General features: G+C 40.0%; 1 protein-coding gene across 4 annotated transcripts in view; it reads right to left on the bottom strand.

Moving 5' to 3' along the window:
• Positions 1-22,896, bottom strand: part of HELZ (helicase with zinc finger) — a 172,012-nt gene that overhangs the window by 18,898 nt on the left and 130,218 nt on the right. For all 4 annotated transcript variants that reach the window (XM_072991020.2, XM_072991023.2, XM_072991022.2 and 1 more), the window contains exons 22-28: positions 20,095-20,146; positions 18,712-18,914; positions 15,865-16,075; positions 8,225-8,301; positions 5,867-6,437; positions 4,185-4,419; positions 81-591 (exon numbers count right to left, since the gene is read on the bottom strand). In XM_072991020.2, the coding sequence (XP_072847121.2) occupies positions 81-591; positions 4,185-4,419; positions 5,867-6,437; positions 8,225-8,301; positions 15,865-16,075; positions 18,712-18,914; positions 20,095-20,146 (1,860 nt within the window). The remainder of the gene's footprint in view (positions 1-80; positions 592-4,184; positions 4,420-5,866; positions 6,438-8,224; positions 8,302-15,864; positions 16,076-18,711; positions 18,915-20,094; positions 20,147-22,896) is intronic.

The following is a 22,896-nucleotide window of genomic DNA, read 5'->3' as shown; positions in this document are numbered from 1 at the left end:
ACCATGGAATATGTACTGAATACATAACTGCTCATTCTGTGACAACAAAAACATGCCCACAGATAGTGAAACCCACGTACCTCTTCTAAGCTGTGCAGTGAAGAAGCAGATACTGCTCGTGAACTGAGGGAGTGAAATGGTTCCTGACCAACCACATGCTGATGATTCTGTATTTGGATAAAAGGGTTCTGCTGTGATCTATGAGGCAATGGAGGTATACCATAATGAAAGCCTTGCCCCATTAGATGACTCTGGTGTAGGTTAGCATAGGTCCATGATCCATCAGGCTGCAGATATTTCAAAGAAGGTGGAGTTATGTGTTCAGATGGCATTGATAAAGGGGGATTGTACATTTGAGGCAAGTGCTGCTGAAATGCTGGGTTGTTAGGTATTTCAACGTCTCTGTTCTCAGAGAAATTAGGGAAGTGGCCACTGTGGTTTGAGTTGCATGATGGAGAGGGGAGCACTGATGGGCTTCTGGACTGGACTTGTCTGTATTGCAAAAGTCTTGACTGAGGCGGTGGCATTTCAACTAGGTCCCTGCTTTCATTTTGATCACGATGTGACAGTTCTCGGAGCAAATCTTGGAACCTATGTGAATACAATAAATTCTTAATCAGGAGAGAGAAATAAGAGTATAAAATAAATTTAGTGTACATTTAGTTTTCAGAATGTGGACAATGATCAGGAGCATGCATACACTCCACAGAGATCAAATATATTCTGTAGGTTTTGTATTCAGAAACTATCAACAGAGAAGACTTCAATTTTTAAAAAAAAACTATCCTACCTGTAACAACCAACTGGATGTACAAGCATACATGGGCCTGTATGTACATTTATGAAAGGGTTGATGGAAGAGAAAATAAAACAAAAAGCAAAGTGCATAAGTTTACCTTTGGACTGCAGTGTGACATACTATATTAAAGCACTGGAAAAAGAGGAAACTATTACAAATCTAGGCCAGGGGTTGCAAGAAATTCCCTGTCCAACTGAAAAAGAGCAAGACCAATGGAAATATTCATAATGGAGACTATATACTTCTCTTTTGATGAGAAGGAACTTGCTTAAAATTGTGCCAATTAAAAAAACTAGATTCAAATTTATCCTTTTCTCTGAGCTAATAAATGTGAAGTATGAAATGAACATGTGAATCTCTGTGAAAACTCCTGCACAAGATTTTAGCCATTGTGTTTGTTTTATTATATGTGAAGCTTAAAAGTTGGAATTGCTGTTGTATCTCATCTACTAATTATAATGATTTAATCAATAGATGTCTTTATGGACGATCAAAGTCTTAATGATCTCACCATTCATGTGAAGCCATTAGGCTATTTTGAGTCCATGTGACACCCATGCCTTTAAGTGAACTTTTGAAAGAGCCTGTCAGCATATGACTACCAGATGATTCCTAGAATTAGATTTCCATGATTTTGCCAACAACTCTTAATGATGTCACTTGTGTTATGCACATTCCTGCATAGAGTGGAAGAGAGGTCCCTCATGACACCTTCAGAGCAGGGGAGAGTGTGGATCAACGAATGATCCACTTTCCCCAGCAGAACTAGAGTGTGCTGAACCTCCACCTCTCTGCAGGCAGGCAAGACCTGGGAGGTGGAAAACCTACTCTATGGTACAGGTGGCAGCAAATATACTCTGTCAAACAACTATTCAGCAGAGCTCTTTCAGGTGGTCAAGGCCCTACGGCACAAATGCCCACAAGAAAGAGATGCTGATCACTCAACAACCTAGCATGAAGATTTTCCATGGCACTTTGCAGACAAAGTTGCTTGGATCTGCTTTGACTTAGATCCTGTAAGTCCAGTGGTCCCCAACCTTGGGCCTCCAGATGTTCTTGGACTACAACTCCTAGAAGCCTTTAGCACCACCTCTGCTGGCCAGGATTTCTGGGAATTGAAGACCAAGAACATCTGGAGGCCCAAGGTTGGGGACCACTGCTGTAGTTGATGCGGGTCCTATTCATATAATAGCATCTCCTGTTGGGTTTGGAGAATAAATTTCAGTTTGTTTTGTCTAAAGATGTGGACAGGATCTAAGTTCACATTTTCAGACAGTGATGAAAGTGATGAAAGCCACCACATGTTTGTTTGCTGGATCCTTGCCCTTCCTAGCTTATAAAAGCAGTCAAGAGAGAAGTGGCTGAGTGGATAAGAGGAATGGTGAATGTCTCCTTGCAGCAAGGCAGGGTACCAACTTGCTTAAAGGGACAGTAGCAAGACCTTTGTTAATAATGCCCTCCTTGGTTTTCACTCAACTGGATAATTGTTGGCCATGTCCAACATTCAGTTTCTGGGCAAGGTTTTGGGTGGGTTCGTGGATGAAGCAGATTGAATAGACCCACTTCTGTGATGGAACCCCCACCCATTTTACCCAGCAACAACATAAATAAGTTGATTGGCTGGAAGAAGGCAGGAAGAGAGCTGATCCAGAAGAAAAGGAGGTCTAAAAAGAATTGCTGAACAGAAGGAGGAGAGAAGAGTTAAATTGTATCTGGGATGAGGGAGATTATATTTTAGGAGTGGGCTAGAACAGGGGTATCCAACCTTTCACCTTCCCTGGGCCACATTAGAAGATGAAAAGTTCGTTTGGGCTGCACATACATTTGGTTTGGGCCGCATGGGGGGGGCAGCCCTAGCCGTCTTCCGCAGGCCCGCTCCAAGCGCGCTTACCAGCAGCTGCAATCTCAGACACCAGAGGCTGCCAGCTTCGACTCCGGGGCGGCTTTATGGGGCCAGGAGGGGGTCCACCTATTGACGGGGACGGTGCAATGCAGTCACACAGCCCCCCTGTCCCCTCCCCTCCCACTCCTTCCTTCCATCCCTCTCCCCCCCTCCCACCGTTGTGAAGTGCCCCAGCCGCATTCCGGCCGCAAGTGCCGGCAGTGTAACTTGAAACTTTGGAATTTCTTTTAAAATAAAAAATTGCACTGGGCCGCATTATGAGCTGACCTGGACCGCATGCAGCCCTCCGGCTGCAGGTTGGACAAGCCTGGGCTAGAACTTGGGAGAATTACTTTGTATCTGAAGAGGGAGGTTGGATGCTTAAAAGCTAACGGGTAACACAGTGTAACCTGATGTTGAACTCTGTTTAGTTTCACCAATTTTTATGTTTCAATAAAGACTGTATTTTTGTGTTTCAATCTTAAAACCACTTGGGCTCCTATATTTTAGGCTTAAGGCAAGCCTATTAAAAGTAAGGGCAGTTTAAATGTGATTCACCAGGTAGAGGTGGTCACAATTTCAGTCTGGCTTCTTGCCTGGTTATGACAGAGACTGCTTTGGCCGCATTGGAGAATGGATGAATGCTGGAAACTGGACAGGGGGAGTTTGACCCTGATGGTTCTGCCAGACATCCTAGACATTATCAATACTATCAACCATGGTATCCTTCTCTGTCACCTTTCTGGGATAGGTCTTGGAAGCACAGTTTTTACACCAGTTCCAATCCTTCCTAGAGGGCCAAACTCAGAAGGCAGTGTTGGGAGAATCCTGTTTAACACTCTGATCACTGGCTTGTGGGGTTCCCCACCATTCAGTTCTGTCCCATATGCTTTTTAACACCCACATAGAACCAATGGGAGAAGATGTCTGGAATTTTGGGTTCAGTGCAATCAAAATGCTGATGATATACAACTCTCTATTTTCCATCTGGTTCCAAGGAAGTTGTTCATGACCTAGATTATTGACTGTTATCAGTAATGGACCAGATGAGGACAAAGAAACTGAAACGTAATGCAGGCAAGACAGAGGCACTCCTGGTCAATCGGGTTCTTTAGTGTTCTTTCTGATGGTGTTTTAAATGGCAATTCCAATATAGTTTTAACTGATTGTAAGCCACCTGGAGTCATCTAGAGTGGTCCGGTGGGCCAGATAGGCGGGGTATAAATTAAATAAATAAATAAATAAATAATCTATAGGGGGAAAGGTGGCATCATGATAAAATAAATAAATGCCTCTATTTGAAATGAACCGTAATTCAGTTCTGTTACAACAATAATATATTATAGCTGTAATTATGATTTCTATGTTTGTTTTCTGAAACATCTAAACTTCATGCATGGTATAAAACACTGAGATGCAAATAAACTGACAATGACAATAGCATTACAATATGTTCTGTTTTTATCTAAATGTCATATACTTAGAAAATTATTCCAAATTTACCTTGAATATGTTGCCTCAGGTTCATCTTCCACATTGCTGGCAAGTTTCCAGTTTGCCCTAACTGGCTGCTGATGCAATCCAATTGGCTGCTGAGAAAGGTGGGATAAGTGAGGGTGGTGATGGTGAGAATAAGGAATATTGCCCTGACTGAGATAGGCGTTATGCTCATTCCACTGTTGCAGTCTTGCTTGCTGTTGCCTTAAGGTTTCCAAAGCTAAATTTCCATGAATACGATCTGTAAAACATTTTTTGGGGAAAAATTACCCAGCTTCTGTATTTAAGATTTTTTTGTCACAGTATCATATGGTATCTGTATAAGCAACATTAAACACTTGTGTTATTAGATTTATGTCTTGTACCTGTGACCCACCTTTATCCTACAGACATTTCAGCATATATAACTGAAAATCTACATCCCTGCTATACAGTAGCCATTTGAAAGAGTTTTACTAATAGTAATTTTAAAGATAGTTTTACTAACGCATTCAACAGAACAGGAACTAACATCTTTCTATTATTTTTCCAGAAATCTCTCATAGTTCAGGCTTCAGATTTCCAACTGAAAACTATTTGTTTATTAAGCCAGAAACATGCACCAGGTCTTTGCATTCCTCCTCCTCCTCCTCTTCTCACACTTCCTCTTGTCATGCATCAGTGGAAGCACTTGGACCTGGATCTCATTAAATCATAGTTTCCTGTGGGACCATGGTTTAATGCCGATTTTATAACACAAATGGCAAACCATGGTTGATCCTGGTTATGAAATCACAATTGTATTCTGAATGCACTGTGTAACTGTAACTGAATTTGATCAAGATCACAGCCTGCAAATCAGAATAAGGGGAAAGAAAGGGGAGTGAGGCAGACCCCAGTGATTAACCATACACTGAAAAAACAGTTTAACAATTAGCAGAACAATTTGACAGCAATAGACACAACAAAGCAGCCATTAAATAGTAAAATGGCGAAGAAAATATATTTTCAAAAGATGAAAACATGCTTATTTAAATATAGCCACAAAAATCAATTGAAAGGAAAGTAACCACTTATGGCCCAAATATTTAAAGAGGTTTTGATCATCCTGTGGAAAGCCATTTGGGAGCTCCAAAGCAAATGAAAACATAAAAAAATGAAAATATGTATCTCTATTTGCTTGTCTCATGGCTTTTTAATTATTATTCCAAATCTGGACCATCGGCTGCATGCAACACCCTCCCTAGAGACCGAAGTGTGAGGAGTCCCTCATGCACCTGACTCCAAATAATTGTCATCATCTCCAAAAGCCTAAAAAAGCTAGGGAGAGAGATATGATGAAACTGTCTTCATATGCCCCCTGAAGGGCACACGGGGCCTTTCTGAGCAACTTTTGAGTTTTTAATAGGATGCCAGGGGCACAACAATCAGACTTCTTCTGCCCACCGTGGCCTATCATACCAGAAAAACAGTACCAAAAGTTTCAGAAACAAAAAGCAAAACAAAAGAGCGTGCTGCTTCTATACTGCCCCAACAGTGCTTAAAAGCACTCTCTGGGCAGTTTACAAGTTAATTATGCAGGCTACATATAACAAATAACACGAGCAAATTCAGTCTTGAAATGCACTATCTCATTAAAAAAAAACACTAATGTAATTTAGGATAACTGCCCTGCATTCCTATGCAGGCAAAGTGGTAATGACACTTACCCAATGATTCTCCTACAGGCATTCCTGGAGGACTCTCTTCAACAAAGTGGTTCAAGTGGGATGACATCATTGGGTTGGGTTGTGCAATGGGCCTTAAAGGGTTGCTGACTTCTTGTAACAGAGATGGGTGATGCTGCTCTGAAATCACAGCTTCTGCACCAGGAGAGTGAGGTCTTTGTGGAACCGGATTTTTAAAGAACGATTGGTTGGGGCCTGTTTGATAGGCAGGAGAAAGCAGGGAGGGTGGTTGTTGTGGCTGCTGGCTTAAATGATTATGCTGCTGGACTATCTGGCTTTGCTGTGGGTGCATTTGGTTTTGCTGTTCAGACAAATGATTCTGTTGCTGACTTAAGAGGTTTTGCTGCGGTGGTGCGGAGTATGGCTGTCTTGGAATTTGGGAGAGATGCTGGAAGTGGCGATTGGGAACAACATACTGGGCATGGGGAGGGGTGAGGTGAAGGTTCAGTTGCCTGGGATTCAGATTATCTTTGCGATGAAATTTAGGATTAGAATAAGCAGTGCTGGCACGTGATTCCGGGCTTCTATTTTGGGAATTTGCTTCTAAATCCACCTGAGGAAAATTACACAAATTAAGAAAACAAAGTCAACATAATTCTTGTAAGATACAAGTGTACCAAACAAACTACTGTACTTTAACACTGAATCAAGTATTTGATATCTAAAGAATGCGCGAAGAACAAGGTCATGAGTGAAGAAAAAGTGTTGTATGCCTTAGATATATTATCTTCTATACCCATAACTGAAAACAATTTTTACTGATGGACATGAAATGTACTCTACACAACTTCAAGCTATTTCTGTGAATCTGAACATTTTTCCCAACCAAAAACTATCTTGAGAATTATAAGTTACAAAGACCATGACAGCTGCAAATTTACCTTTCTGTTCTAAAAAGCACAATTCATTTCATGGACTGCTATGATGACACAAGACTTAGCAATTGCTTAGTCTCAAGTAACATGTCTCAAGTAAAGTGTTTTTTTAACATGAAAAAAGACACCAAATATTTAATGAAAATGCCTTTGTTTGCAAAGCTTTAACGACTTGCTTTCTGCACCAAAAAGTGAATTCTCCTATTTGAAAATATGCTTCCTTAAAATACTCAAGTTTATTGCAATTTTTCATACTTGTGTTAATATTTTATTTTCTGTATACACTGGAAAGTGAGTTAAAATGTTTAGACATATTGACTAAAATCTTGTTGCTTAGTGTAGCGTAGTAAGTCATACTAGACAAGGCCCATTGAATCAGTGGGGATTTGGCAGGTCAACTCCTCTGTAAATTCCAATGATTCAAATTGTCCTACTCTAGTTGCAATTTATTTTAGCATAGTGCTTCACGAATAGAGTAGGCTCATTCGAATCGATGGAACTTATGGAGGAACTGCCCCACCAAATCCCCATTGATTCAATGTGCCAACTCTGTTTGAGACTCACTACACTAAGCAATAGGATTTCAGGCATTACATCTGAAATCAGTAACAAGCTCTTTTCACAGTTCAGCCAAAGCAAATCTCACAGACAGTTAGACAAGTCCAGGGAATCTTAAAATAACTACGTACATGAATACCCAGGGTCCCAAATTTCAAATTAACTTACACAAAACTAGAATTAAAGAATAAATGGTGGCAAGAAGAATTCAACATTGCCAAGCATCATTTTTGTCTTTATAATCACTATTAGAGAGCTAGCTTCATCAAACAGTGTTTGACAGGGCAGTTCCAGCAAATTCTAAAGAGTTGCCTAACCTAGCCTTTATTGTTTGAAACCATGACCTATCTGGTGTGAAATCTGTCAGGTACTCAGGTGTGAAAGGAAAATCCTACAGCACTCTGCTGTTCACTCTTCAGTGTACTAGATGCACCACTGAAGAGGGAGGCACCACTTATTGGGCCACTCACTGAAAATGTTGGTTCCAACCTTCTGCCTAGCTGTTCTCTGAGTACTGGAGCCCAACACCTACTATTGTTATTGCCCCGCAAGGCTTCAAGGACCACAAAACAATGCTGCTCAAGCACCTGGGCTTGGAAAACACAGCAGGGAAATGTCCACCTGCCAACATTACAGAAATGCAGCCGAAGGGTCTACCAAAGGAAGTGTGATGTTGCAAGGGTCCCACCCAAGAGAAGGCGCCACTGAGAGCTCCACCAAACCCGGCACTGGCCTTGATCAAGTGACTACTTCATAGTATTTTCCTAAGTTCTGTAGTGAACTCTTGTAGACTTATCTTTAGCCATCTATAGTATATGAGCCGTTATCTATTTCAGATTAATTACATTTAAGTAATTAAATGTGGTTTTTACATATAAGAGAAGAGAGAGAAATAAAGAATTCATACCTGCTTGGCTTCTAATGGCTTTTTCTCCGGTGTCCGAATTTTATTGATTTCAGGCCCAGCAGAAGGTTCATTTTTGCCTAAATATATAAAGAATTTTACTTACTTTTTTAAAAGAGCACACATTTCCCTAAATGATATCTATTCACAGATCCAACAATGAATTATTAAAGAATAGTAGTATTTATCTTCTCCTGCTGCACATTTACAGGGTATTTACTTTTGTCATGAAATAGCGGTTAGTGGCATTAATATCCTATAGTGCCACAAATGACTCAGCGCTTAGATACCTAGCTGTGTTATGCACAAGGGTGGGAATCCAATGTAGCTTCCAGTTGTGCAACTAGCTGCAGAATCAGCTATACTAGTTGTTGTGTGATACCTTGCAAAACCACCTGCTAAAGGGACCACAAGTATAAGTGTGTTACTGCTTCAACAGCTGGAGAACTAACAGAACTCTGCTAGGACACAGTTTTCCTCTGCTAATGTTATGTGGGATTTAAGCCCTTGAGGAAGCAATCCTAATTAGTCAAGATGTTTGAGGGCTGGCGGAGCTGACACTGAGTCTGCCAAAGCTGTGCTTGTTTCCAAGCCCCTCCTAGCCTAGGAATATTGGAAATTACTTTGATACACCCTGATCCTAGCCCCACTTTGTGACAGCATAATAACTGGGCGTTTGGGCTAGCGTCACTCAGCTTCTGCCTATCCCAAGCTCACTACAGCAGGTACACCTTTGAGTTTGGATTTCACTGTTGACCTAACATGTTCACTTTTCAACCTTATTAGTGGAAAGAAAAAGAAAAATATCCTAAATTATTGTAGGAGAGAACTCAAAAGAAACTGCCACAATATAAAACACCCTTACCTTTATTTAAAAAATAGCACTTCAGAAAATATGTATATTTCGTAAGAAATTATAGAGTTGCAGGGAGTGATTGTTTTTTTTTAATTGAGAATGGAACGAAAATCCAAGAAGATTCTCAGGATCATTGGAAAGATTTTTAGGCACATTTACCATAAGAGCAGTATTTCAAATGAACAGCTGTGACAGAGGATTTCACATGGTTGTACTGAAATGTACCAACCTGGAAAGCAGATGTTTATTTTTAATTGCTTGGTTTTGAAATCTTCACCCAATAAGCCTCTTGCACCTGCACACAACCTCTCCATTCCTCTTTTAGTGCCACAGCAGATCAGGAAGCCACTTTTAACCATACTTTCTGTAACATCTGAACTGGGAAATTATTAAATCATTTGCAAACAGGCAGCACCATGAAGCCACGTTGCAAAGTAAGCCTCCATATTCTGGCTTCCTAAGAAGCCTAATCACAGCTCCTTCTTCAACACAACCATTTAATGTACCCAAGAGCATAAGCAAATGGCATTCACAAATCATTGCATAGATTCATATGGAAAGAGAGGAGCACCAGGTGGTCTGACGGTGCTGGAGCAAACTGTAAAGGATCTCCTACTGTAATCTATTTTTAAAGACACCTTCAACTGAGTTGTCAATTTCTTTGGCAAAGCTGCATTCCAAATCCATATCAGACTTAATAATGTGGAAGCAACACATATTAATTCCTTATGCAAAGAAGTGATGGTTTTAAAATGAGACCATTGGTGACAAAGTATGCAAACAACTTCTCCTCTCACTAGTGCCATAGTAAACATGAGTTTTTTAAGAAAGGGTAAAATTATTATTCGGTGTAAGGTTCCCCCCTCCACAGGGAGAAAGGGGAAAGCAAATACTTTTCTTCTTCTCTATACTTCAGTACTATACTTGACTCCACCAATCCTTCCTTCTATGACACCACAGATCTAATAAGGAAATGTAAGATAAGTACAGTGGTGCCTCGCATAGCGAGGTTAATCCGTTCCAGATTAACCTTCGCTATAGCGAAACATCGCTGTGCGAGAATAAAAAAGCCACAGAAACGCATTGAACTTCGTTCAATGCGTTCCTATGGCTTGAAAACTCACCGCTGTGCGAGGTTCTTCCATAGCGCCGCCAATTTCGCGCCCTCGGTAAGCAAGGGCAGGGCGCGAAAATGCGCCGCGGACCTTCCGGCGGCCATTTTGGAACCGCCGATCAGCTGTTCTCCCCGGCTTCGTTATGCGATATTCGCTAAGCGAATCGCTTAGCGAATATTGCAAAGCGAAAAATCGCCATAGGGGCCATCGCTGAGCGAATGCTCCAGCGATGGCCCAGAGCGCCTCGTTAAGCAATTTCATCGCTCAGCGAGGTGCTCGTTAAGCGAGGCACCACTGTATAGTACCAGTATATATGTATAAAATAAAATAAAATAAAAATATGGTTTGTTTTGTTGTTATTCCTGATTAGACACGGGGATGAATAAATTACAGTGGAGGAGCATCAGCGGGGGTGGCGGTGAGGTATGGGGGGGTCAGGTGTTTTTTTTTTAGTAACCTCCCACAAATCGACAAATAAATTCATGCTTCGTTGGTTCACGGGGGCAGCTTCATGAACTTTTGATCACTCACAAAACAGGACAACTCACCAAAATGGTGAGTCTTCCACATCTCTATTCCTGACACTAAAAGTACTCCATCAGTAAAAAAGTACCTTTTTTTGCTCATTGCCAGTAGTCATATTTTCCAATTAATTTGGAATGTCTCTCCAAATATCTAAGAACATCCAAAAGAATACAGTAGTGCCTCGCTTTACGATTGCCCCGCATTACGACGAATCCACTTTGTGACTATTTTTTCGTGATCGCAATTGCAATCGCAAAACGATTGTCTAAATGGGGGAATTTTGCTTTGCGATGATCGGTTCCCTGCTTCGGGAACCGATTCTTTGCAAAACGACATTTTTTTGAACAGCTGATCGGCGGTTTCAAAATGGCCACCGGGTAAATAAAATGGCTCCCTGCTGTGTTTAGGGACGGATTCCTTGCTATACAGGCAGCGAAAATGGCCGCCATATGGAGGATCTTTGCTGGACGGTGAGTTTTAAGCCCATTGGAATGCATTGAAAGGTTTCAATGGGCTTTTTATTTTCGCTTTACGATGTTTTTGCTTAACGGCGATTTTCCTGGAACGGATTATCGCTGTTAAGCGAGACACCACTGTATCCTAGCCCTAACGAGGGCCCTTAGTACTGAAACAGAAAAACAAAAGAACAAAAACCAGGATAATCACTTTTACTGCTTTTTCCATACTTTGTGAAAACAAATGCATGTAGGTAGATGCCAGGAAATGGACAACAATATAGGTCTATGTTATGAAGGAATGATGTATATATACCAAGAAGGCTGTTCATTTTTGCTTTCTGACTGATCCATGCTTTCTAATATCTGTGTCTATAATCATTGTCCAGCCATTTCCTTACAAGAGTAGAAAAATAAATAGAGCAACAGCTCTCAGTAGATATAAAAATGACATAAAGGATATGTCAGGCAATAAGAAGCTAAGTAAATTACACCTTTGCTTGGTCACGGATAAAAGGATCTTTGAAAACTGTGAAGACAAAATGCTACAAAACCTTACCTATAAAAACCTCATACTTGTGGCTCTACCAATGCTTTTCATTCATGTATCAGAAGGCAGCTCACATTTCAGCCTCCAAAGTTCAGAGCCAAGAAATCATCTTAGGAAATGAATGTGTTTTCATACACTATTATCCAAAGCACAGAACTCTTTAGAAGTAAGTGACTGTGAAAATATTGTGTATTTTCTTTCTCAGTGTTAAAGCCATTGGAGCCAGAGGTTTATGCTAATCTGGAAGTATGTCATTATTTGTCTGTGTTCCAACTCAGGGAGGAAGAGGAAACAATATTGACTTTAAATTTCCTTTAATTTCACTGAAAATTGCATCGCGGTCACAAGCATAATAGGAACTTCATGTGTTGTTCTTCAATCATCATATATTGAAGGATTAAACTAGGGTCACTGATTGTCTTCCTCTACAATCATACATTGTACTTCGGTCACTGATTGGCTTCTTTCAGCAGTCATGCACTGCAGGGAATATGCTGCATCAAGAAAAGTATTAAATAGGTCATGTACCTAGTTCACCTTTCCTAATGCTTTGAACTTAATACTATGCACTTTCTAACACTATTCCTTAAGCATTCATACATCGTTCTGCACAGAAATGTTGCAGGGGTGTCCTTCTTGTGTTCATGAACAGGATTACAGATCTCTGAAAGTTTCTGTTCCCCAAATCAGGATCAGACAATGTTAATATGTGAATATCCACCTATTTTTTTCAAGAAATAATGCTCATATGATCACTTACTGGAAATGCAGGCTTAGGCACAAAACTGAAATAAAAAAAATAGGAGTCTTTTCAGACTAAGTTCTGAACCTAAGATTCTGCTGAATTGAGGGGTTTTTAACATAAGGCAAGAAAAGCAAGCCACCCAGTATTCATAGCAAAAAAGTAACTATGTGATACAATACATTTAAGTTGCATTTTATTTAGGCTATTGCTGTTTGTCACAAATGCTATGAAATTTAACTCATTGTTGTTTACTATTTTTGAGTCAGAAGACAATTCAGGAAATTGATGTAGATGAGTAAAGTAACAAATGTTTAAAAACATCAACCTACTCTTTAGCACTTCCTTTCTTTCCAATTTATTTAAATTATATATTAAATGTTCTTGTTCTTCTTTTGGATGCCTGTGATTTTTAGCGAAAGGATACCTGAGTCTTTCTTTAACAAAGATATCTATGAGATGATGACTGCTCAAGAATCAAAATTGAACTTACACATGACATCCCTCACAATGGCCATGATATTGTAAGTTGACTTGAATACAGGATAAACCATGGTTTAACATGGCAGGAATGAGTCTACTCTTCTCTCATTGTCTGGCAAACTGTAAGAATTTAGAAGTTTTCACTAATGTTCTTGATCAATTGAACAAACTGTGGTGAATCTTAATTGTGGTTAGTTTAAAACAAGACATGAGTAATGAAATTGGTTTGTAGTTCAGGGTTTTAACAACATGCTAAATTGTGGCTAATCAGAACTAGTAGTGAAAGATGCAAACTCTACCTTATGGTAGAGAATGAGAAAATTAAATGGGAAGTAGTAAGCACTGGGGTCCATTCAGATGCAAGGACCAAGATGTAAACTTATAAATCTCAAGAGAGCTAGAGAACACTTGATAAATACAAAGACTCTGCTCTTCTAGAATCTTTGTAAAATTAGCCGTCTGCATTTTATTCAGAATTTCACTAAAAAGCCAAAACCAAAAGCAAAGTGTATTGTTATATACCACCCCATAGTGCTTAAAGCACTCTTTGGTGGTTTTCAAGTTAATTATGCATACTACACATTGTTCCGCCCCCCTCCCATGAGCTGGGTACTCAATTCACCAGCCTTAGAATGGAAGGCTGCGTGAACCTCAAGCCAGCAATCTTGGATTGAATCCGGATCGTGAGCAGAGTTTTGGCTCCAGTACTGCATTTTAACCAATGTACCATGAAGCTCCTTTCGGTTTTTTCAAAGTTCACAGCAGTAAATTTCATTTACATGCAGCTGAATTGCTCATCCTCTATCCGTGGTGTTACATTATGTAAATAAAAGATAGATCTGGTTTTGTGTGAAAACAGGTTATTTTATAATAAACTGGAAATATTTAACACTTTACATGGAGACACAGAAGAAAACCTATTTAACTGAATTTCTCAAGATTTCATTCACTTGTTATTTAAAGTTCTGAAAACTAAATCCCTATCCAAATGTATTTTTCTGGCGTATTCTGCTCTTTTCCATTATTGAGATTACTAAGGGAGAAATTCAGTCTGGCATGCCACGTTTGTGGAATTATCCTAGATTTCATGAATTTAAATAAGTTTCTTCTCATGATTATATCCATGAACTAGTTAGAAGTCCAATTAAGTTTTGAATAACAACATTGTAAGTGACAGCTCATATGTCTACAGTATTGGGAAACTACAAGAAGCTTCTCAGATATGTACGTCAGCACCTCAAGCTCTCAACACATGGATAACTCTGCTTTTCACAGAGTTAATGAGGCAGATTTTTGAACTGCATTGCTTTAAGCAGAGTCATTCTAATACCACAAATGGAATGAGACCAATTTCACTTTTCACTTTTGATACACGAACCAGTCCTTCATCATTTTAAAAAAAAAACACCTCACCTTGCTCTGAAATAGATTTTATGCTAATAACATTATGGAGCTCAATGCTTTTTGTTGTTATGCAATTTCCAAATGTCTTCTACAGTCCATTGCTATTGTGGCACACATGGGGCCTCTGATGCCCTGAAGTACGTTCATGAGGAAAAGGGATGCTATATTTTTTTCAGATTTAGATAAAGTGTACACCGTCAGAAAACACTCCCATAGCTCATATGATCAATTCTTCAGCTCAAGGGATAATGTGCCTCCTATACGTCTCAGAGCATTTAACATCACTGACTGTTGTGCCCTTCAGGACTGTTCTCACTGATAAGGGACTCGGGAACACCATTTTGTGATGCATCCATTTATTTGCCTGAATATTTCCAGAATATGATCCCTGGGGACTGTTGTTTGGCTTCACAGCCATTGGGCTTATAAGATTCATCAAGGCTGAAAGTGTCCCCCTATGGTCTGCAATGTTTCCATGAAGCTACTGAAAGAGGTCATCTAGAGTTTGGGGCATGGGTCTCATTACTTACATTAAGGATGTCCAGTTCTCTCTCTCTCTTTTCCAACTGATGGCAAACACAATGTGGAAACACTGAACTGTTTACTGGATGCAGTGGAGGATTAGATCTGAGTCAATAGACAATCTAGACAAGGCTACAATTTTGTTGGCCAGATGAAAAGCCAACATGTAATTTAGATTGCAACCTGTTTTGAATGGGGTTATACTCCCTCTAAAATACTACATTCACAGACAAAATATAATCTTAGATTTGGCACTGCTTCTTAGAAGTCCAGGTGACCACTGTATGTCCGATGTGCATCTCCTTCAGGAAAGCTACAGTGATTCATGTCGTAATCACCTCTTCACTGTACTGCTGAAATATACATGGGATTGTCCTTGGAAAGTGCCTAGAAAGTACAACTAAGGCAAAATGTTTGTTATCGATCCTGAACCAATTGTACTGGCTTTTACCGTATTTTACGCACCATAAGACGCACTTTTTTCCCACAAAACAGGGGGGTGGAAAGTCTGTGCGTCTTATGGAGCGAAGAAAACAGATTATATTTTCCTGTTTTCTTCTCCTAAAAAATTGGTACGTCTTATGGAGCGAAAAATACGGTAATTCACTTCCATGGTCAGTGCAAGGTGCGAGCTTTGACATACAAAGCCCTAAACAAACCTGTGGCCAGGATATATGACCTCCTGCCTAACTCATTGCTTCCAAAAATAATGGTGCTGGAGAAGAGTAAAGCACTGCATTGCCCAAGAAAGCTATAACCTGGCAATCATTTCATTGAAAGACATACCAGTAAAGGGCACACAGCACAAACAGGCTTAGAGACTGAGAAAGGGTGCCTACATCTGAAATTGTCAAAATCAAAAATTCTATTAAACATTTTTATAATGGGATGCACTGATTTTTGTATACAAAATAAATGAACAAATATATTCCTGAAAGAAATGTCCCGCTCAAAAATAATAATAATAAAACCAAAATATATAGCCACTCACTGTTTCGATTTTGTTCAAGTTGTTCTTTATCTAAATGCTGAAGCTGCTGCTGCTGTGCTATGCTAACTGGTGAATGATGTCCAAGACCGTAGGGTATAGGAGATCCACGCCCATGTGCTTGTAGCAGATTCACATTATATGCCATGGCTGCTTGATGAGTAATGATTCGAGGATCTACTGCAAACCTACTCTGATACCCTGTCCACGGTACCTAGACAATAATAATAAAAAATGAACCATATGACCTACAGTTTTTAAAGATGCAGTTTTTAAAAGCATACTGTGCTAATGAAAACAAAATATTTATCCAGTGCCATGAAACTACATGCAAAAGGAGGAGTGGTGTTACTTTGAGTAGTAATGAAAAGGAGTATAGTGCATGATTCGTAAATGACAAACGTCCAGGTTACCCCCTCAAAAACCATGATCCCTTGACCTAGCCTATCACATCTGGTACTCTGAAGATGAACAAATACATGAAAGAAAGCAAAAGTGTCAGCAAAGCTAGCACAAAAAGTCTCCCAACAGGATGGAGACTGTGAAATCACGGAGATAAATTGCAAAGAGACAGTGGAAATTCAGCTTTCTATAAAAAGACTAGAAATCATTTGAACAAGCAGCTGAATAAAAAACAGGTAGGGGTCTGGAAACGATATAGATTGTCCTCAGATTTCATTGTGCTATTTTCTCATAAAGAGAGGAAGGCAAGGAGATGTATTTCAAAAGAGAAAGAGGAACATTTCTATGACAGAAATCTGAGAACAGTGTGCGCACTACTGGGAAAGGTGTAAAGCAAAACAATAAAAGTAAAGGATGTTCCAGTAAATCTTTTCATCATTTTAACATCTCAATTTTATGACAGCTTACTGAGTTCACATAGAAACTTAACAGACAACTACTTAGTTGTGTGAATCTACCCATATTCCAAGATTAAGGCCTAAGGTTAAATGTTTAAGAAAAGCTTGGATTAAATCCTTCAAAAATTTCACTGATGCTAACAGAGGCAGCCAAGCGGCTGCAGTTGGATGGACGCTTCTGTGACTATGACAGATCATGACTTTTGTAATTGCAAACTCTTCTCCAGGATGGCTTACTTATTCCTCAGAGACACAGTTAATTTCTTGAATGCCAAAAAGGAAAAAACAAAACACACAGCTCTTGAAATACACTAATTTTCCTTCTACTACCTACAAACCAGAAAGCTCTGAAGAAATGCAATGTACACTTCATACATAGATATTGTTTATATGACTGTTTATATACAGTCATATAAACAACAGGAATGTAGCAACAAAAGAAAAGCAGAACAAGTAAAGCTCCACATTAAATTAACGTTTCCACTAGAAAAGCTACAAATGTACTTTAGGCATAAATAAACCTGCTGTAAGTAGGGGATTAGATTAGGGCACAAGTGTGTAACACATTCAGCATGAAGTTCATATAAGGAGCTGGAGAGAAACCGCTGATCCAGATGTTTAAACTGCAAAGAATCAATGTATTTTTTTTCAATCGAAAGAGTAGATGCATGTCAATTCAGGGCTCTGAACCACCCCCCCAAAGGATGTTTGGGCCAGATCAACTAGAACTGATTGCCCACATTCCTGCCTAGTCTCCCCAGCAGAGCAGCTTCAAGAACTCATTGTTTCACAGGCAGTTTCCCTGTCTCTCACTTCTATGTATCCTTTTCTACTTGCTTCTTCAAGCAACTAGGAGGATATCCTTGTCTTGCTGGCCCTCACTCACCATGGTGACCAAGGGCCCAACCCTTCTAAACCAACATGCAGAACACGTAGTTGCTCTCTATACAAGCAGAACTCAGCACTGGGGATGTACATTATTTGTACTACAAATCCTAAATGCATTGGTGTGAAAACCTCATTTTCTTCAGTCCACTTTAGTTTTGCCAACTCTAGTCTATAGCCTGTAAAATGACTTCCAAGTAACCAAGTTCATCATGTAACTGGGGGCTAGACTCTCCAGGTTGGACCTGTTTTAAGACACGAGTACTGTACAGTGGTGCTTCGCTTTACGAAGCATAATTTCAAGTCACCAATTAACCAGAATTCTCAGCCATTTTGTGTAAACAACTGGGCTGAATTAAAAAAATGCTACGTTTGCTTTATTCAATAAAACTAGCTACAATAAAGGATAAGGATTATGGTCCTAGATTTTGGAACCCCAGTGCTGAATACAGATGGGCATTAGATGCAGTTCAGCAGTTTGGCCCAGTCCAGCAGGGCACCTGCACAGATGCTCGACAGGCTCTGCACATTCCCCTCTCCCACCTCTTCTGCGTGCTTGCCCATTCCCTGCCTCCTCAGAGTGATGGCCCATTCACTGATTGCAGCATGAATTTCCCTTCTCCGCCTCCTTTGGTGGCCACTTCCTCAGATGAGGAGGTGAGCCTTTGAGTGAGCAGCTGCCAGAGGTGGTGGAGGAGAGTGTGTGTGCTGCAATTGGTGAGCTGGCAATTGAACTGAGGAGATGGGGGAGGGAAGTGTACTTTGTCCGGGGAATGGGCGAGCACACAAAGGAGGCAGGAGAAGAGTGTGTGCAGCGCCCATAGAATACCTGTGAAGGTGCTACACCGAACTGGGCCGAACTGCAGTTTGTGCCCATCTCTAGTGCTGAAGTGAGAGTAGCATCTTTTTTTTATTGATGGCAATAACAAAACGATTGGTGGACTGCGGGTTCCAATGCTGCCCTAAGTTGCCCACCACTGATTCTTGCTGCTCCAAGTTCTAATATTTCTAAATCTCCACTGAATAAGATGAAGAAAGGGTAAATTATCAATAAGAAGCTATTTCAAAGAGAAGAGGATATTTTAAAAAAGAAGAGTCTACTTACTGGCAAAGGCACAGACATGACCATATTTCCTCCGTAAACAGCAGGTACATAAAGAATGCTTGTCCCAGTGTGAGGATCTATTCTCTGAACAGGACTAGGAGATTTCCCAAGATTCGGGTGAGGCCCAGGTGGAGGGGGTGGTGGAGGAGGAGGAGTATATGCTCTTATAGGGTTTCCAATTAAAACAGAAGGATTGGGTTGGACTGGAAAATAAAAATAAACATTGATATGACAGCCATGGCAGGACTTCTTAATGTAAGTTCATTTCCCAAATATTTTCTAGAACAAGACTTGCTACAACTGGAACTGTGTCTGAGATAAATTTCACACATCAGCACAGTCTATATTTTGTCATGGATACCTAATGTGGTGTAGTGGATAGAGTGATGACCAGGACTCAGCCATGGAAAATCCTTGGGGAAGGGATGGTTCTGGTAAAACCACTCCTTAAATATCTCACTTACCTTGAAAGCCCTATTAGGGTCACTGTAAGTTGGTTCTAACCTGAGGGCACATAACAACAACAAGAAATTTTCTCACATGTACAAAGTCACACGGGGCCATTTTCATTACTATATGAAAAGCTTCAATCAAGAAGCTTGTGATTCGGGTTGGAGAACATGGGGCCTTTCCAATGTTTTTGAAATACAATTCCAGCCAGCATAATACAGCAAAGTCAGTGATAATAAACAATGGGACCTGCAGTCCAATAATATCTAGAAGGTCATACATTCCATATGCTTCTCTTAGATGATGCTTGAAGTCAGAGTAATGTCTGCCAATCGGTTTCCGGGCACAAGTGCTGGTTTTAACCTCCCATTATGAGTCAGCTCAGGTGTTAAAATCATCAGGAGAGTCTTTTCTCACAGTCCCGCCACCTTCATAAGTGGGTCTGATGGGGACAACAGAGAAAGCCTTGTCTGCTGTTTTCCCCAAACTTTGGACAGGCTGGCCCCATCTTTGCTATCCATCCACAGGCAGGGAAAGACCTTTCTCTTCAGGCAAACCTTCCCTCAGTAACTAGCTACCTGTGTGTGATGTTTAGATACATTGCTATGCATTACTGCTTTGACTGGATTTTTAGTACTACTTGTGTTTCCATTCTTGTGTTTTCTATTTCTTAGAGGGGCATTTAAAAAAAATATTTGTATACTTTCTAATCTCTGCCTTAATATTGCCAGTTATTGATATAAGATGCCTCTTTACTCATTGTTTGTAGTTTTTAATATTGTCTTTTAACTACCATTATATACTCATTGTTTTCAACTTTAAATATTGCCTTTCATTTTTGTAAGCTGCCTTGGGTACTTTTCAAGAAGATACAAACAAATATTAACCAAGTTTAAATAAGATTATCAGTTTAGCACTTTATTAAGTACTTACCAATCCCATCAGTCTGGAAATGGTCATTCTGGTTATGATGATGGCCTTTCACCTTTTTTTAAAAAAAGGGAATTCAAGTTAAAATCATTCCATCTATATATTTCATAGAAAATGAGTTCAAATCAACAGAGTCTAAACTATTCTTCTTCAGAAGAAATTATTCACCATAAAAGGCAACCTTGTTAGAGAAACTAGAGATACATCGCCAAAATGGCACATAGAACATTGACAGTTCTGTGAGAACTGAGCCTTCTCAATGACCAGATGGCTCTCAAAGCTTCAATTCCTGCTTCAACTCCTATATATACCTCTACCCTGACATTGCCACTTTGCTCATGGATGGGGAGTGATAGCAGTGCCTCCCAATATCGCACTTGCCTCAGGTCCCCATAACTGCATCATAGCTTGATGCTGGCCAACTGGGGATGGGGTGGCAAACCAAGAAGGAAGGATATGGAGCAGTATACATATGCTGAACAGAGATAACATGGTGCTGGATACTGAATAGGAGCATTTGTTAGAGATCCCACTTGTATACACTAACAGCAATCTTGTTTTATAATAACATTTACACCTTTAAATACATTTATTCTCAGGGTATGAGTGTATGTGTTTTTTCTTTAACCTTATTCAGATGAGGGGTGATAGCAGGGATGCTCAATATAGGGACCTGATTTTTTTTAAAATGGAAAATATCTATGCCTCAAAAAGTTCTAAGGTAATCTTGCCATGTTTTGGCGCCCCCCCCCCCATCCTTCGTTTTATTTTTTTTCAAACGGACCACTAGAAAGACTCATTCAGTTAAAAAGAAAAAAAAATGGAAAAAATGCAGGAAGTAAGAAGTGTCGTAAGAGGAGGTACAGGGCACGCAAGGTCCAGAGATGAGTGTGTGCAGCCACCAAACTTTTGGAGATTGCCCACCCCAAGCTATATATACAGCAATCTCTTCTAAGCTGACAAAGCAATGACGTTCAAGTTGAAGAGTGTGCAAGCAGTTTGCAGCTAGGCTGCTGGTGTGCCAGACAGATCTCAAGCTAGATGTAACACCAGCACAGCACAGCTGTAACTGCGTAGTCAAATAGCAGTAGAGTCAATAAAATATTAACAATGGAAGCCACAGACTGGCCTCAGGGAAGAACAGTGGCATGTTTCTTTTGTGAGGCATCAGAAAAGGTGTCACTGTTAAGTGTTCCATGTTACTGTAAATTAGGCAGCATGCAACTAAGGTACAGAAATAAAGTAGGGCAAGTTTCTTACAACTTAACATTTCCCCAGCATGAGGCACTGGTTAAAGGCAGTTTTGCAATAATTACTGAAGGTCCAGCTTTTGTACTTTCACAAGGGTCCATCCCTCTGTCTCATGTTTTAGCCCTGCAGTCTGAGGAAATGGAATGCTATTGACCTGGCTACCCTAGCCTGCATATATATCTCTCCCAGAGCAGTGGTTCCCAACCTTGGGTCCCCAGATGTTCTTGGACCAAGACTCCCAGAAGCCTTCACCACTAGCTGTGCTGGCCAGGATTTCTGGGAGTGGTAGTCCAAGAACATCTGGGGACCCAAGGTTGGGAACTGCTGTCCTAGAGGACAATGTGCAGTCTGGTACTTACCACACCTACTTTTTATTTAACTATGCTGGCCACCTCAACTAAAGAGTTTTGGCTTAGGGCCTGCACTATCTGCATGCAGCATTTTATGCTGTGATCAATTATCAGTCTATTGTTACAACTACAGCAACAGAGGGTGGCAGGAAACAGGAAGCTAGTGCTTCTCCCGAACGCCTGTTTTTCAATATGCTGCCAAGCACCAAGCTGTAGAATTCACTGATGCTTAAGAATGTTACTTCCCTAGAGGAAAGGTCTATGCTGTTTTCCAGCAGTCAGAAAAGATAAATCAGAAGTATGCTTATAGACAGGTGAGTTGTATAGATGCTGACCTAGAAATAAAATGGATTTAAAATGACCCTCTGGTACATTGGCTACTACACAAAGATAATGATTTTTTATTTTGCTTCTGCCTTTTAAATTTTTAATGTTAATGAACAAAGCTATTTTAAAAGGCTATTCACTAAAATACTAACTAGCCTGGTATTGTGACTTCTTTATGCGTCTGTGGTATAACTAACGCATTTAACCACAAGGGTGACTTTGTCACCTGTTTTGCCAGGCTTATCATTTTTGCTTTAAAATAGCCTTTGAAATGTAAACAACAAGCCTTTGAACAAATGGTTTTGAAAAGCTGTCTCATTTCATTGTTTTATCTGCATCTAACACTGTGTCACTTGGGATGCATTTTCAAACAGTATTTTTAACGTCTTTTTTTCTTTTATAATGCTATTTACTCTCTAAAAATGGCTCACAAACTTCTACTCCTCTGGTCACTCAGTGAATTCTAGATCAAACAAACTAAAAGTGAATAAAGGTGCTGTTATCGTCTCCAATCCATCAAATCCTGAGTTGTCTACATCATTAGCTTGATTCATTCTGGCTTGCTGGTTACTGCTATCAAGGAAGTTATTTTAGAACAAGTTGTTTTCTAGTTCATATTGGAACAGTTTCATTTAGTTTTGCTATACGCACCTAAAATGGATCGCTGCCTGGTCAAGACATTTCTATTTAATGATAGATGCCTGGCACTGCTTTTTGCTATCAACATATTTATTTTATTTTTATTTTATGCAACAAGTTATCATTTTTGATCTGTAAGTGTCACGTGGTTGTGGATGTTTCAACCACTTCTCAAGTCATAAGGGATAGGAAGAAGTGACATCCAGTGGGTGATGAAAGTGGTCTCCCCTATCCACTG

The sequence above is a fragment of the Pogona vitticeps genome, chromosome 2 (assembly GCF_051106095.1).
Source record: "Pogona vitticeps strain Pit_001003342236 chromosome 2, PviZW2.1, whole genome shotgun sequence".
Lineage (NCBI taxonomy): Eukaryota > Metazoa > Chordata > Lepidosauria > Squamata > Agamidae > Pogona > Pogona vitticeps.
The sequence above is the reverse complement of the archived record's forward strand: the minus strand, read 5'-3'. Positions and strand labels throughout refer to the sequence as shown.